At 43.4% G+C, this 15853-nt stretch overlaps 3 protein-coding genes across 3 annotated transcripts; 1 reads left to right on the top strand and 2 right to left on the bottom strand.

Annotated features, from left to right (window-relative positions):
• Positions 1–352: 352 nt before the first annotated feature.
• Positions 353–3904, bottom strand: LOC129581522 (long-chain-fatty-acid--CoA ligase ACSBG2-like). Its single transcript, XM_055472653.1, is given in 8 exon segments — positions 353–651; positions 725–773; positions 776–875; positions 1171–1371; positions 1437–1546; positions 1612–1811; positions 2932–3518; positions 3899–3904. Coding segments are annotated over 8 exon segments (1521 nt in total). The 3' UTR covers positions 353–383.
• A 980-nt stretch (positions 3905–4884) lies between these two features.
• Positions 4885–9025, bottom strand: LOC129599524 (alpha-(1,3)-fucosyltransferase C-like). Its single transcript, XM_055497830.1, has 4 exons — positions 8464–9025; positions 7522–8031; positions 6517–7273; positions 4885–5488 (listed from the first exon to the last, which is right to left on the bottom strand). The coding sequence occupies exons 2-4, from the start codon at positions 7736–7738 to the stop codon at positions 5071–5073; spliced, it is 1392 nt and encodes a 463-aa protein (XP_055353805.1). The 5' UTR covers positions 7739–8031; positions 8464–9025; the 3' UTR covers positions 4885–5070.
• Positions 9026–9066: 41 nt separating this feature from the next.
• LOC129600006 (uncharacterized) lies at positions 9067–11190 on the top strand. The gene is made up of 4 exons (XM_055498416.1): positions 9067–9226; positions 9287–9721; positions 10571–10832; positions 10927–11190. Exons 2-4 carry the CDS (start codon positions 9499–9501, stop codon positions 11054–11056), a joined length of 615 nt encoding a protein of 204 aa, XP_055354391.1. The 5' UTR covers positions 9067–9226; positions 9287–9498; the 3' UTR covers positions 11057–11190.
• The last annotated feature ends 4663 nt before the right edge of the window (positions 11191–15853 follow it).

Here is a 15853-nt window from a genome sequence, read left to right as displayed (position 1 = left end):
CAAAGCTTCAGACAGCGAGACAGCGGAAGGAAAAACACTGGGGCATATTGCGGACATATAGGCTGTTCTATCTGTATATGAAGTAATGTATTTTAAGCATACATAATCGACGTTGACATAATTACGTTCACAAAATGCTGATTCACGAATTATTACGAAGAAATCTCGGTAAGAGATACTTAATATCAGGAAAATAACAATATAGTATATACCACGGCGCACATGACTGAGAAATGAAAATCCTCAAAATGGCGAAAGATTATACTACAGTGAACAAACTGTCTGAAAGGTCATGCACTCTATCAGTACACATGCTTAACAGAGAGAGAAAAAGAAGTATAGCGTGCGATAACGATGCATGCCAGAGATGGGCGCGGCTTCCCTCAGGAGTCGGTGTCGTCGTAGAACTGCTCGATGAGGTCGCTGTACTTGGCGGCGACGACGTTGCGCTTCAGCTTCAGCGTGGGACCCAGCTCGCCGCCGGGGATGCTGAAGTCCTCGGGGAGGAGCTTGAATTTCTGCACGCACTGCGCGCGACTGGTGGCGCGCTTGTTCACCAGCGCCATGCGCTTCTCAATGACCTTCTGCAGGCTGGTCAGTCCGACGGCCTCCGTCACTGTGTTCACATCTTGGCCGACGTTCTCCTTAATCCTATACAAATTATTAATGAAAAAATTATTAATGAATACGAAAACTAGCTACTCATCACAATAATGTTAATTACTATTCTTGTGCGGGCTTGGTCAGTCTGTCCAGCGGAGCGCCGGTCGTCGGTCAATCTCCGATTTCAACGTTAATAAAACGGCGAGGAATTTCCGCTTATCGCCGATGACCATAGCGTTACTGACAATCGGCAGTTCTTCCTTGATCGCGTCCTATTATAAATCACTGATATTAAACATCTTTATTATATTAAACATTTTAATAGAAGTATTCATAGTAATTATGTTAATGTGATAATAACTGTGTATGTATACATTGCACTGTTATTGTATTTTACAAACCAAAAATTTTTTACAATAATTTGTTAACATGTATTTTATGAGTATTACTTGCATTTACATTTTTGAACATGTATTAGGTAATGCTGTTTTAATATTTTATTGGTGCTGTGATATCGGTATATATGTTTATACTGTGACTTGATTGCCGAATCGAGTGCGCACGTACTTCTATGGGAATGGGCGGGACATTTTCGCCGCCGGCGGTAATGAGCAGCTCCTTGAGGCGGCCGGTAATGAAGAGGAAGCCTTCGCTATCTTTCCGCCCGATTTCGCCGGTGTGGAGGTAGCCCTGGGCGTCCAGCACCTCGCGGGTCTTTTCTTCGTTGCCCAGGTAGCCCATGAAGATGTGCCGGCCGTACATGCAGATCTGCCGCGCAACAGACACCACATTTATTTCTTCGACCTTTATGTGCAACACGAATTTTAAAAAACCTCGCCATTGCCAACGGCATCGAGCTTGTCGATTTTCGTCACCACGCCGATCAGTTCCCGACCGGCTGAGCCGATTTTGAAAGCGCCGGGCAGGTTCAGCGTGTGGGGAGCTAAAAAAGAGAGCATATTAATAACTGCTATCGCACTATATTGTAGCAGATTCAGCATGACGTACCGGAGCTTTCGCTCATGCCGTAAATGTCGTAGATGGGGATGTTGAAGGAGAGGAAGTACTCCAGGGTCTCCTTCATCATGGGCGCGGCGCCCGAGCAGGTGAAGATGCAGCGGTCCAGGCCCAGCGCCTGCCGCACCTTTTTGAAGACCATCGCGTTGGCCAGTGTCCAGCCCAGCGGATTGCCGTTGCCATTGCTGCGCCTATATAAGGAGACTTGCATATAATGCAAATTTGTCGAAGAAAATCTGTTGGGCATTGTACATATGTATATTGTATTTACAAATTTTGCTGACGGTTGCGGATGTATATACACCCAATATTTCGGTTATGTCATATGTACAATGTCATATCCATATATAAATCTTGACGACGACCTTTGACTATACATGTGCATATACATCCACCTATATGTATGCATATCGATACTAGTACTAAAGTTGTAGTAGCGAATTATTGCTTTATATTATTAGTCAAAGGACACCATCAGGATTCATAAATGGGTATCACATTGCACATATGACATAACCGATATCTTGGGTGTACCTGTATATACATACATATACATGCGAAACCGTATATACATGCATGCGAAACCGTATATACATGTAGTATATACATGCGAAACCGTATCGCAGGACTTTATGTACGCAGTACGAGACCATAATTAGGGAATTTTAGATTTCATATGGTTTAGGCTCCGTCCACTAGAAACTACCGCGTCAAATAAACAGTACGTTAGCAGACTGAAAATCGTTTAGAATGGTTGTACGGATGCACACTTGCAGCGAACGTACAGCTGAAAAATAGATCGAATCGAGAGTGCCGAGAGCGTGACCAACCTGCTCTCGGGGAGGCGGTTAGAGCACACAAAAAATATCCACAGGCAGCATACGCTGGCCTGTCGCTCCCCATATGGCTGAGCCGTTGCACAGATCCACGTAAGGCACGTTTACGCGTCAGCCAACGACGTTGGGTTAAGGCGCCATACGTCGCGAACGGACGTGAATCAACCCGTAACGCCAACTTCTATCCGAACGTCGAACTGTACGGAACTTGTTTTGTGAAATCTAAAATTCGCTATTATTACGAGCATACGGATATACATATATGCGGCGTGCATATGTATGCGCAAAGGCCATCAAGATATTGTACAAATAGTTTCATATAAATTATTTGCTTAATTTATATGCGCCTAATTATGTGACATATCTTGCATACGTACCTATAAGTTTTTTTTTGTTATTTCTTATATGTGAACTAATATGCCGCCATAATATTATTATGTTGCCAAAGGTCAATAGAATTTACCCATTGAATCGCTTGAGATTGCCGCGCAGCCCGACATCCTGCGCCACGGAGCCGATCCAGGTCTTGACGGCGCCGTTCTTCTTGCTGACCGCCTGCATCTTCTCGGCCATCTTCTCGAAGACCCGCGGCACGCCCACCAACGCCGTGGGCCGCGCCTCCCGCAGCGTGTCGACCAGGGTGCCTTTTAGCGCGTCCGGCTGGGCGAACCAGACCACGCCGGCGGTGTTAATGGACAGGTAGAGGTCGGTCATCTGCGCCGCCACGTGGCTGAGCGGCAGGTAGCTGACGAAGGTCTCCTGGATGTCGCGCCGGCTCTTCAGCGTGGTGAAGGCCTCCGTCATGGCCATGCGCGAGGTCCACAGCAGGTTGTCGTGGCTGAGCATGGCGCCCTTGGGGTTGCCGGTGGTGCCGGAGGTGTAGATGACCGTGCAGCACTTGTTGGGCGCGATGGCGGCGTGCCGCTCCAGGATGGCCACGTCCGGCACGTACTTGGCCAGGTCCAGCAGTTGCGCCCAGCTGTAGACGCCCTCCTCGGGCCCGTGCGCTGGCGTGCCCAGGTACTGGATGATGGCTTTGAGGTGCGGCATTTCGTGGCGGATCTTTTTCGAATATATTATCGAAATTTGAATATCTTATTCTGAAAATTAATAGTTTCAGTATTAGATAAATTTATGATTATTTGTTTTATATATTTGATATAATTTTTTATATATGGAATAACAAAATTTTTTTATATAAAATAATGAAGAATTTTATATAAAATCATAAAAAGTTATTACGAATTTCACGGTAATTGGTAATAATGTAGAAAGATCATGAGATAAAGAAGAATACTGGGAGTTCCATGTACCTAGAAAACCGTTGCCTTTCCAAGTCGTTGCATTACTACCTGCCATTTAGCAGAATGCAACGGAGGTTGTTCATTAATTTTGCAAGCTCGGTATCTGTTTGTTTTCTTCATTCTCTGGGTAACATTTACCAACATTCCCGCAAAGGCGCAAACTCCTCGTTGCACATCACGGATTCGTTTAAAATTCAACATATGTCAGTGCCAAGCTACGTTTTTCTATTTTCACTTGAAATATACCGTAGATGACTGATGATGCATGTGCAGACGGAAAGGTCAACATTCGAAGAAGAAAGAATCGAAACGAAATGGACGAAAGCCAGCGATAAAAATTGTAAATATGTTGCAGGTGTTGGTCTGACCACAACCTTTGGTACAACACTTAATACGGTAGTGACGATTCAACTCGGATCGTGTGCTTTGACATCCGTATGACACTCACATACAATGTATTCTACTCGTCGTCTCGTACAGTGATCATTCAACTACCGGCGATTTCTTAAATTGCCCTGAAAGAAGAGTGGTGTCATGACTATTGCTGTCCAGGTGGGTTGCACGTCAATTTACCGACCTTCAATTTGCTGACCGACCTCTTGCTGAACGGCAAGTTCTTGCCTGACATTTCGCTTTCCGTTTAGCTTTATACCTCCTTCGACTTTTCTCAGTGACCGATTACTTTCCTTTCATTCGATTACTGATACTTTCCCTATTTCCATGAATTAGTCATGCGCATAATCGCATATCTATATCTATAAATTATATATCTTAGATGCATAATTTTATAGATAATTGCTCTGCATAGTCACAGTCACTTTGCATTGAGTAATTATTGCTCACCATTAATTTATAAATCGCACTTTGATTTATACAAATTAGACTCACATTGCGTACTATGATCAGAGTATGTCCCGTAATTTCTAACGCGTCAACACAGCGGTCAGCGACAGACACAAATTTGTACCTTACGCCAATCTCTTCGAATCGGTTACCCGTGCGCAAAATACTGTATGTAGTGAAAGTACTTGTAGTCTTCTCCCGATGCATTCTTTTAACTAGGTACTGTAGCGATTTTTAAAATTAATCAATGTTTTAGGCGCATCGAACAGCTTCTGTTCATGTGATCTTTCTATTCTGTCATCGTTTCAATGTTAACGTGACATCCTGTCGTACATTGTACGTTTGTACTTAAAATCAGTTCAACTCGGTTCGTCAGCTCAACTCATCTCAGTACAACGCCCCGACAGTTAGACGAATTTCTAGAATATGCGTAACGGGTCACCCATGCTTTCTGATCATACGCCGGGCTACAGGAGAGGAATCTCGGGATTCTTCATCCACTGCTCAGCCTCGGTTTGCGGTGTGCGACACCAGCCCCTGTCCCTCCACCACTGCCCCATATCGACCATGACCTTCCGCCGTGGTAAGCGCGTGTTGAGAATCCGGCAGATTCGGCACCAGGACCAGTTGTCGGCGGTCAGACCGCCGGCCAGCCGGGATGCAGTTGGGTGCATTCGCCACTGGAAATATCGGCGATATTCGCTGGGGTTCTTATCCAGGAAGAGCAGGTACTGGGCAAGAGCTTTTGGACCGCTGAAATCCAGGACGTTAATGAAGGAGCCGCTGGGAAAGATGGCTGAGTAATTGGCGCCACCGTATACCACCGGCACAGCGCCGTAATTGAACGCGCGGTGGATCTTCTCCGTCACGTAATCCTTGCACACACTGAAAAGGGAGTGGTATTATTGATCGATGCCGGATTGCTGCGTAGTTCTGCCGATAATAATACAACTAAATAAATTAGTAATAAAATAATAAAACATCAGGACAAGTGACGTAAGAAAACTCTGAACTCGTGTATGCCATTAAAGTATTTTTCAACGCCAAAAGAAACGTTTTAATAAAAGCACAGAATTAAGTGGCTGCGCTTTAACTGATAATTATTTTGCACCGGAAAGGAAAGAGTCTCCAGTATTTGGACCATGTTACAGAAAATCTGTACGGAGATTTCGGATTTACGCCTTAAGGGATTTAGTCATTTTGGCCCGGTACATTGCACAAATTCGTGTACATCCACGGGAACTAGCGGTGTCGCGCACTACCAAAGACTTTTGTCCTTTGCTTTACGATATTTTGTAGCCAAAAGATTTGTATACATAGGCGTGAATCCGTTTGCGCGCGCAACATTCGGCTGGAATGTTATGGATAAATCAAAATTCCAAAAAGTTTAAATGCTTCAGGTGTACCAAAAGTCTCGTTATAAGCCGATCTTCCCTAAATTGTGCAGGAAAAATTAACATTAGTATAAAGATCGTTTTTATGCCTGACCAAAATTCAACAATCTTTTCAAATTTTAAAATGTATTTCAAAAATTTTAAAAATTATTTTAAATTGGAAAAAATGGTAAAACCCTGGTACGGTGTAAAAGAATACGATCTTCGTGTATACGAGCATTTACGAGCAAAGTTTGAAGATCGGTTTATGATGACAGTTCTGGTGCACCTAAATGCATTTGAACTTTTTTATTTTCTGGAAACTCATAACTTTCCAAGCGTATGTTGCGAGCGCAACCGGATTTCACGCCTGTATTCAAACTGTACTCGTATACAAATTTTTTGGCTACAAAATATTACAAAGCAAAGCAAGAGCACGAATTTGGCTCTATATACCGGGCTAAAACAGTCAGTTACAATCTGTAGTTTTTTGCTTTTGTTAAAATTGTTTTTAGTGCAAGTCTGCTGTGATAGCTTTACCTGTTCTCAAAAGCCAGGTAGAACTTGTAATCCGCCACGAGCTGATCACAAATTTCCGGGGTATCGGTGCTGCACTGCTTGCTTCCGCATTTCCCGTAAATATCCACATGGACATAGTTGGCCAGCAGCTTCACGTACACATCTCGTCGACTGGGAATCCAGTGGCAGTTGGAGACAAAGGTCACGGCGAAACCGGCCTTCTTGGTTAACAGTTCGTCCAGTTGTTGCTCATTGATCAGACTGGGATGAAAGTGCTGAAAATAGGAGTCCGTGACCACATCCGAGTCCAGCCGATACGTAAAGGTCAGGTTGAAGAATCCCCGCTGCCGGTCCAGGTTGCCGAACGTGTGCACCGGGGATTCTAAACTGTAGAAGACGTAGTACTGCTCCGGCCGACGCTGCAATGGGACATCGTCCCAGGAGAAATCCCGCATGTGGAAGACCAGAGCCGCGCTATCCCGGTACCGGCGACGATCGTTGGAGAGGAGACAGTTGGAGTGCGGACACTGGCGTATCCCGGATTCGGCTTCTTGGTGTAGTCGCAGAGACGGTACAAAATCATCTCCATAAAATTTTGTCCACATTAGAATGACATGCTGATGCCTGGAATTCGCTGGATACGCGACGCTATCATTGAAAGCAACTTCTTCCGGCTGGAAAGTTATTTCCGACATGGGCGGACTTAGTAGAGTGTATACTGCTGCGAAAATAAACAGGAGCATGGCGAATCGCGCCGCCGTCTTGGTTACCGGGGATCCTGTTGATTGAAAAGCAGGCATGATATCACTCGGCCAACCGAACTTGTACGGATGCATTTAACTGTATAGTTTCATTAGGAAATTAATTTCGTTTCCAGTGCGCAAAGCTAATGACCCGGCCAGCTAACAAATATTAGAAACATAAAATACAAACAAGTACGGAAGTACAAACAACCTCCCGAAAAACTCGTACTACGAAAATGTGGTCGTTAAAGTGTGTATGTCTAGTATCTGGAGGTCCACTTACTTCCGTCCAGCGCTGCGAACAGCCGGCCATTGACCAGACGTCGTGACCTCCAGGAGCCCCATGCCTTCCACTTGGTGTGTGCCATGGAAATACACTTAGTACAGTATCCGGCCGTTGCAGCATTCAAACCCGACACGGTCAGATACACTAATCGAGATTGCTCGGCCCGACTGGCCGACAGGGCCAATGTACTCCGGTTGGGATCGACGTTACGCATACGGGTAGTAATACACCGGCCTTAGCACATTCCTCATAATATAAATTATGTACCATACCCCAATAAACCGCAATGCTTAATCCGGCTTCACCGTTCTGGCCATCATTCGGATCCAATGAACAGTTTGACACTTGCTACGCCGTCCGCAGCCAACATTACGTACATTCTGTCGGTGCACAGCATGGTCATCGCGCGGCAAACACAAATCAGTTGTTCTGAACACCATCCATCCATAAATTCACAATACAACAATCGGCAACGCCAGTGCTGCACTGCTACAGTAACTGCTCAACCTGCAACGTTTATGGAATCAGCGGCATACAAATGGAAAGAATATGATTACTGTCAAGTAGTTAGAATTTATCTGATGCAGAAACATTTACAACGTTATGCAGAGCAAATCCATACAAACAAAACACACATCATCACAATATTATCATTACGTACAGTATTATGGTTTATGATCGAGGTTGGTACGCAAATAAGCTCCATGCTGTTAGTCTGCCCATGATGCTGTGCTGGTTGCTATGCGACAAAACCCGCGCTACTCTGCCAGCTTCTTCCTCAAGAGGGACTTAATTACCACTTATCAGTACTAAGTTTTTCATCACATAATAATAACAAATAATTATTATTATTATTTTTCAAACCAGGGCTTTTTTTAAGCACTTTTCGTATCTTTTCTAATTATATTTATATTTATTTATTTTTTCATACCAGCTTACCGACTAAAACGTTTTTATGCGCGTTTATAGGGACTCGTCAACGCGTGCCAGTTTAAATCCAGCTTGGTCTTAAAATTCCATATTTTCCCGAGGTGTGCCAATAGATTTGAGATTTTTTTAGTAAACTCTGACCAGAAAATAATTTCATTTTGATGATTTTTGTCTTGCACGCTGTATAAGTCATATTTAGTCATCATCGACAAATTGCTGTCGAACGATGTAGAAATTCGTACAGGAGTGGCAAAAACGACGAAGGTAATTCGAGATAGGGAGAAAACCTTCAGTACATATCACAGCCACAATAACTAAAGAACAGTGGAAATCGTTAGCGCCTGTAATAAAAACAAAACAGAGCGCATCTGGAGCTGCATCACTGGGTCCAGAAATTCAATTCGATTGCTGAATAGTCAGTAAATTTTGTAATTTGCTTCTGCCGGGAAATGAAGGCCATGCACAGCTCGTGCGCAATAAAATTAGCCATTTAGCTACCAGTGTTTTGGTAAATACAATTTTCGAGTGAATAAACAGTAAATATCTGTACAAGCTTGTCCGGTAATTTCTGTCGTAAAGGTACAGATAGCACATATTTAGCGCGAAGTTTGCGCTATAGCGATTGCCACTACACTACATTTGGCGTAACACGCAAATTTGTGTACTTCGCTGTATTGAACCGGCAGAAATTACAGTAATTGAAACAGAAATATAATATTTACCTGCACTGTACCTGCACCAGGATCCTGTACCTGTACATACGAATAACACGGTACACCATGATAATTATTGTGAATTGTTTATGCTGATGTTCCAGTCAGTGCCTTTACAGATCAAGTCAACGTCACATCAGCACCAGCAGACACAGTGTTGTCGTTTGACGGCGGTTCTGGTGCATTGTACAGCGCCAGCAACGAGACCACACCGGTCAACGCCGGCAACAACCAGCTTAATGACTCTGTCAGTCCATTACATCCTGACGGAAGCCTTAACAACGACACCAATCCATCCCTAAATGCGCCATTCACCGAGCTGTCGCAACACATGAACGAGGTGAAGATGCAAATGAAGGCCCTCCAAGATGAACACCGTAGTTGGCGTACTACGGACCAGGAACGGCTACAGCGCCTGGACAGTCTCAGCTCACAAATCAACGCTGCATCGGACAGCGTGCGCATACTACAGCAGGACGCGGCAAGGACGGCTAAAGAAAAAGACAGCCCGGAGCAGAAAATGTGTCCGCGATCAGGAAAGCCTCAAGTCCGCGGTAATTACATAATGCCAATTAAGAAAAATGACCCGGTACATAGCGTCAGAAATGGGATACATAGACTAAAACTTTCGCTTTCGCGCACTCCGAATCACGTTTTTGTAACACTCGTACTTTATGTCATTTTAAAGCTAAAAGATTTATATGCATTTTTCCGAAAACCGTTTGCACGCGCAACATCCGGGTGCCGAGACATGGTGTACTAAAATGGGTGAAAAGTTTAAATGCATTGTTGTGCACCCAAAGTCGCATTACCGGATCTTCTTGAAACTTTGCTGCAAAAGACACATGGCCACAAATCGAAAGTGAACAAATTTCAGATCCTAGATCTGAAATTTTTAGCGTTTTTCCCATTTTAAAATGAATTTCAAAAATTTTGAAACTCAATCTAAAATTATGGGAAAATGCTATGAACCTGAAACTGGTTCACTTGCGACTTTATGGCCATTGTGTCCTTTGCAGCAAAGCTTGAAGAAGCGCGGGCAATAACCAGACTTTTGTTGCACAACAATGCATATAAATTTTTCACCCATTTTAGTACACCATGTCTCGGCACCCGGATGTTGCACTCGCAAACGGTTTTCAGGACAATGTATGCAAATCGTTCAGCTTTAGAATGACATAAATTATAACAAAAAAGTGATTCGGAAGCGAAAGCGAAAGTTTTAGTGTATATATCTCATTTTTGACACCATGTACCCGGCCATTTCCCTAAAGTACAGCGTAATCGCTGGTTTTGTACTGCTTACACCGGCCACTGTAATCGGCCTTGTGTTTCATAAGAAGTATATCTATACAACGAGTGCTTTAAATAGCAGTTATGCTGATTCGTTAACTGTTTTGTAGTCGGCACGTTGGGTGTTAAAGGTCAGTATAATGGTGGCCTCAACGCGCAAGATAAACTGTGTGCCAGCGACGGAAAAACCTGTCTACTGGTCCATCCGACCGGCAACTTAATCCTGTATGACACATCGACGTACCAAGTGAAATGGGAATCGCGCACCTATGTTGGATTTTGTGATGTGGTGCTACATATGCAACATGATGGCAATTTGGTGGCGTACAAAGGAAAAGGCGTTCCGTATTGGCATACGAACCACTTTCGGAGGTAAAGACACCATTACTCTTGCCAAGCTTTAGAGACAGCAATCCGCCAACTGCGCATGATGGGTTTTTAAAATTCCTTGTTGCTGTATTTGTAGAAATGATCCTGACCTTTACAGACAACGGAAGGCTATGCGTGAGGAACCTACGCCAGCCCGGTTGCTCCTGGTTGGCCTGATCGCTTCAGCGGGTGCGACGCTTTTCAGCCATCATGACCATGTCATGTGACCACTGCTGGCTTTTTTAAATAATGTGGTTATTGCTTGCTTGATTACTGATATATTATTATTTATTAGGCTACTACTTAACCCAACTGCGGCTTGTGTCTCCTGCCAGTACTGCTTATCGTTCACCGTTTATCGTGCTGCTTTCTTCTCTGTTTTTGCTTTCTGCGTTGGAAAACAAATTGGATACAAGAAGAAAAGAGCCTAGCATACAGAGAAATCCTTACGTTGTCAAATTAATACAGTACTTTATAGGCGAAATCGTGTAGGATTTTACGAAACAGTTAAAATGATAGGCCGTTTCTGCATCGTTCACAGAGTTACAGAAGCTTCCTATTGATAAAAGCAGGAAACAAGCGCATTTTCCACCATGAAACCCTCGGTTGGTGTTGCCGCCGGTTAATAGCAGGGTTATGCGTACGCCAGCGAAATGCTCTTATCGGCCCCGTATTGAATATCGGACATAAATCATAATAATATTATTGTGAAAAATACACCATGTATTACGGTAATAACGACTCATATGCCAGCGCAGGTCGCAGTTTTAGCGGGATTTCGATCATAAACAATGAAAACTGCCTGCGCCAAGGAATATACCGATTTGAATTCACGTCTCCAGTGCACGCTTAGTTTGAGGCGGCCAGATACCGGTTCTTGATCTGCTGCTGATGACCACCATAAGCTGCTGATACAAGCGATGACAACGCACAGACATTCTTTTTACTCCTTTAATTGGCCGCTAATTTAACAGACCGACTGCCACCAATGTACAACTTACATTCATTAGGACGTAGTGCGCTGGTTAAAATGAACATAGTACTTTATTACACGTAACTACAACTTGGCTTTATTATCGGTTTCTGTCTTTCTTGCTTCCTGTTTCCTTCCCAGAATACAAGCCTGGCTACAAATAGATCATAAAAAAGGACAGGTGAAGCAAAATAGCGCACCGTCAGCGCCTAAGATGATGGCAGGTACATTACGATTATCGCAATGACAGAATTAATTTTTTTTTTCTTACCACCCATATTCGTGCGATATTCATCCAATATTCTCAGTATAGCTATAGAACGTACAAAGACCAACATTTGGCTTAGAAGTTACCTCACTTGCCATATTTCTACAGAAGCGTCCAAAACGGCGGCGTTTTATATCCACATATTTTGTTGTAATTTTAGAAAAAGTTTTTTTTCTGTTCAAAAACACCGGAACGACAACATTGTGTGAAGCCGTGTTATGTGACGTGCAGTCACGTACGTATACAGTTGCGTTCACTGGTAAACAAGTATTTATGCAATTGTTGTGAACTATCTTCACGTAGTTAATCGTGTCTAAAAACGTCTGTTTTCTGTGCTGATTTCTTAGCGTTCGGCTGAAGTTGTGTTTGAGCGATTCAGTATCTGTCATGAGCGTGTACAGTAAAGATCGTTAATGGGATTCAGCAGTATTCTCCGTTGTGTATAACGTAGGAGATACGTTCATTTATCAGCCGTACTTAAGGGAAGTACGGCAACAGTGATGTTGTTCTTAAGCCCGGATAGTGGTAATATGGTTTCGCGGTAGCCTCACGGTTCTGTACAACGTCAGACAAGCAAAATTGTTGGAAAGCGATTTGTTGATCAGTAATTTGTTAGTCACTGGTCGGCAGGTTGAGTGAGTCAGCAATACGTCGGTCAGCAGATTGCCGAAAAAGCCAACGGAGATCAGGGAACTGACTGTGTCACCGTCATCCGGGTACCGGAACCATGGAACCGCCCAGTGTATTGGCAGTGGCGTTCCATAGACGATAATATTAAAAGATAAACTACATCCATTTGTTTCGTTGTGCTTAAGGGAAGTGGCCCGGTACATGGTACCAAATTCGTGTACATGCACGAAATCTTTCACTTTCGCGCACTCCCAAAACCCTTTTTTCTCTTGTTTTATGACATTCTGTAGCCAAATGATTTGTATACACTGACCTGAAAACCGTTTGCGCGCGCAACATCCGGTTCGCGAGTTATGGCTGTTAGAAAATTCCGAAAAGTTTAAGTGCATTCAGGTGTACCAGAAGTCTCATTATGGACCGATCTCCTTCAAATTTTGCACGTAAATGCACATGGCCATGAAGATCGTTTTTACACCAATCCGGACTTTCATGATTTTTTTTCAAATTTTAAGATGAAATTTATAATTTTTTGAATTTCATTTTAAAATTTGAAAAAAATCATGGAAGTCTGGATCGGTGTAAAACGGATCTTTATTGTAACTTTAGCGATTTTAGGGTAACAGTATGGGTCTTTGGGTCTATAGTATGGGTCTATGGGTATCTGTAGACTGTAGTTATCTTGTAATGCAGTGTTTACAAAACCGTTCAGGCAGTAACAAAAATTAACTTAATTCATAATATTATATAATAATAATATATATACTGATATTCAATGACAGTTGTAAGTACTCGCTACTCATGTGACTTTTGTTGGTTTACAGGTTTGGAAACGACTGGACGATTGCTCGGGCTACTCATCGGGGTGTGTCTGGCACTCTGGCGTCATGTTGCTGATCACCATACATCGACTTGTCAAGTAAAATATCTTTTTATGAACCGTTATCTTGTATAGAAATGGTTTGCTACTCTACGTGTATTTGGAGATTGCGTAATTATTTTGCAGAGAATGTAATAAAATACAAGATGGCACAAATATGTAATAGGCTCGCTGTTTATTATAAATAGCGTTGCAGAATTATGAATTTTGGTTGGAAGGGCCGTATCTTACAAGTAGTGTCAAGAAACAAAGCAGCGGTCAGGCCAAACAGAGCGGCTGCACGTAAAGTCTAGAAAGAGATTGAAGGCCAACACGTAGTAGCGTTAGCCCAGCACCACTTCCAATGCAAAACACAAATCAAACTGCACGGCATGCAAACGTAGCGACAATTCACGGACAACCATTACCAGGAGTTATTTGGGGGAAGGGCAGGTTCCTGTTGAAGCAGACGGGAGTGACCAGGATGCACCACTCTTGCTGGGTGGTGTCGGAGCGCGCCCAGCACTCCCGTTTAGCACCTTTGTGGTTCGGCCAGGGCACGTGCAGCGTCAGCGTGGAGGTGCAGTGCTGGCGACCGTCGGCGCCGGTTATCTCGGAGTAGGTGGTGTCGACCATCAGCGTCTGCCGCTCGGGAGCGATACAGGTCATCTGCTGCACATAATGACCCGGCGGCCAGGGCAGGGAGATTCCGCGGTAGCGCCAGATGAAGTGCTGCGTTGGATCGGGACCGCAAGCTGACACGTCACCGAGAACGGAATGTACCACCACACAGTGACCTCCGGCATTAACTGCGCGCACACCTCGTGGATATCGAAAATAGGTTTGGCGACGACCCAGGGATCTACCTGCAAGCATAACGCTCCCAATCCGTAGTACGGCAGCGCGGCAGACACTCAAACTTTCCCCACTACGAGTGGCTAACATGGTGCAGGATAAGGGCATTGCCACGAGTGCGAGTGAAGCGAAGGGTGGCCTTTGTGTTTCATTGGTTGATTTAAAAAACTCCGGAGCCTTGCTAAAAGCAGTTTTTATTAACGACAGATATGAAAAGCCATGGCGTCCTGATACAGTGAAACCAGCCTTAAAACGATATTACTTCAATAAATACACTTTTGAATATAATTCATTGTACAGTACGGACCCGGGTTGGCTGTTGCCTATTGAAGTGTATTAGTATCAGGCACAGATACATGTATGTTATGCGCACTGCTTTTTGTTATACACTGTACGTCTTGTTATCTTATGTATTGCAAAAGTGCTCAAATATATTGCTCCACTGTCGTTCCCGCCAACCAAAGAATACTACAAAAGGCTAACACAAGAAGAACAATTCATTGCAACATACAAAGAGTTATTAAACAAAAGTAACGGATACACAGCAGAATTCTCCACTCGGTCTACCGCTTGGTTGTGCATTCTGCTGACGTGCGCTTGATAACGTTTTGTAATTACTATGAAAACACCATGTATCGATCACACTGCTTAAGGGATTTGGCGCGGTACATAGCATTAAATTCGTGTACGTCCACGGGAACTTTCGCTGTCGCGCATTCCCAAACACTTTTTTTGCATTGCTTTATGGTTTTTTGTAGCCAAATGATTTGTATACAGAGGCGTGAAGTCTGTTTTCGCGTGCTACATCGCGTTCGGGAGTTATGGCTGTTAGAAAATTCCAAAAAGTTTAAATGCCTTCAGGTGTACCAAAAGTCTCAATATGGACCGATCCCTTTCAAATTTTGTACGTAAATGCACATAACCATGAAGATCGTTCTTACATCGATCCATTTTTCTAGCATGTTTTTCAAATAATAAATGAATTTCAAAAATTTTAAAATTCATTTTAAAATTCGAAAAAATCGTGGAAGTCTGGATCCTTGTAAGAACGATCTTCATGATTATGTGCAATTACTTACAAAATTTGAAAGGGATCGGTCCATAATGAGACTTTTGGTACACCTGAATGCATTTTAACTTTTTAGAATTTTCTAAAAGCCATAACTCCCGAACCGGATGTTGCGCGCGAAAACGGATTTCACGCCTCTACGTACAAATCATTTGGCTACATAATGTCAAAAAGCAATTCAAAAAAGTGTTTGGTAGTGCGCGAAAGCGAATAATCCCGTCAATGTACACGAATTTAGTACTATTTACCGGGCCAAATCCCTTAAGTTATAACACGGTTACAACATACAAGCCGTAATGTACATAAACATTGTATTGCAGTGTTTATTAGTTTGCTGTAGTAAGCGTATGCATACACAGGCTTGTCCCGTCAT

This window comes from Paramacrobiotus metropolitanus, unplaced genomic scaffold (genome assembly GCF_019649055.1).
Source record: "Paramacrobiotus metropolitanus isolate TYO unplaced genomic scaffold, Prichtersi_v1.0 Parri_scaffold0000001, whole genome shotgun sequence".
Lineage (NCBI taxonomy): Eukaryota > Metazoa > Tardigrada > Eutardigrada > Parachela > Macrobiotidae > Paramacrobiotus > Paramacrobiotus metropolitanus.
Note: the sequence above shows the minus strand (reverse complement) of the source record. Positions and strands in the feature narration are given on the sequence as shown.

Excerpts from the sequence above, each read along its gene's own strand:
- LOC129599524 (XM_055497830.1), bottom strand. The coding sequence starts at position 7,738 with ATGCGTAACGTCGATCCCAACCGGAGTACATTGGCCCTGTCGGCCAGT. Across the intron at positions 7,274-7,521 it reads GTTCGCAGCGCTGGACGGAA|GATCCCCGGTAACCAAGACG; the intron begins GTAAGTGGACCT and ends TTCAATCAACAG. Across the intron at positions 5,489-6,516 it reads TACCTGGCTTTTGAGAACAG|TGTGTGCAAGGATTACGTGA; the intron begins GTAAAGCTATCA and ends CTCCCTTTTCAG.
- LOC129600006 (XM_055498416.1), top strand. The coding sequence starts at position 9,499 with ATGAACGAGGTGAAGATGCAAATGAAGGCCCTCCAAGATGAACACCGT. Across the intron at positions 9,722-10,570 it reads AGGAAAGCCTCAAGTCCGCG|TCGGCACGTTGGGTGTTAAA; the intron begins GTAATTACATAA and ends ACTGTTTTGTAG. Across the intron at positions 10,833-10,926 it reads CATACGAACCACTTTCGGAG|AAATGATCCTGACCTTTACA; the intron begins GTAAAGACACCA and ends CTGTATTTGTAG.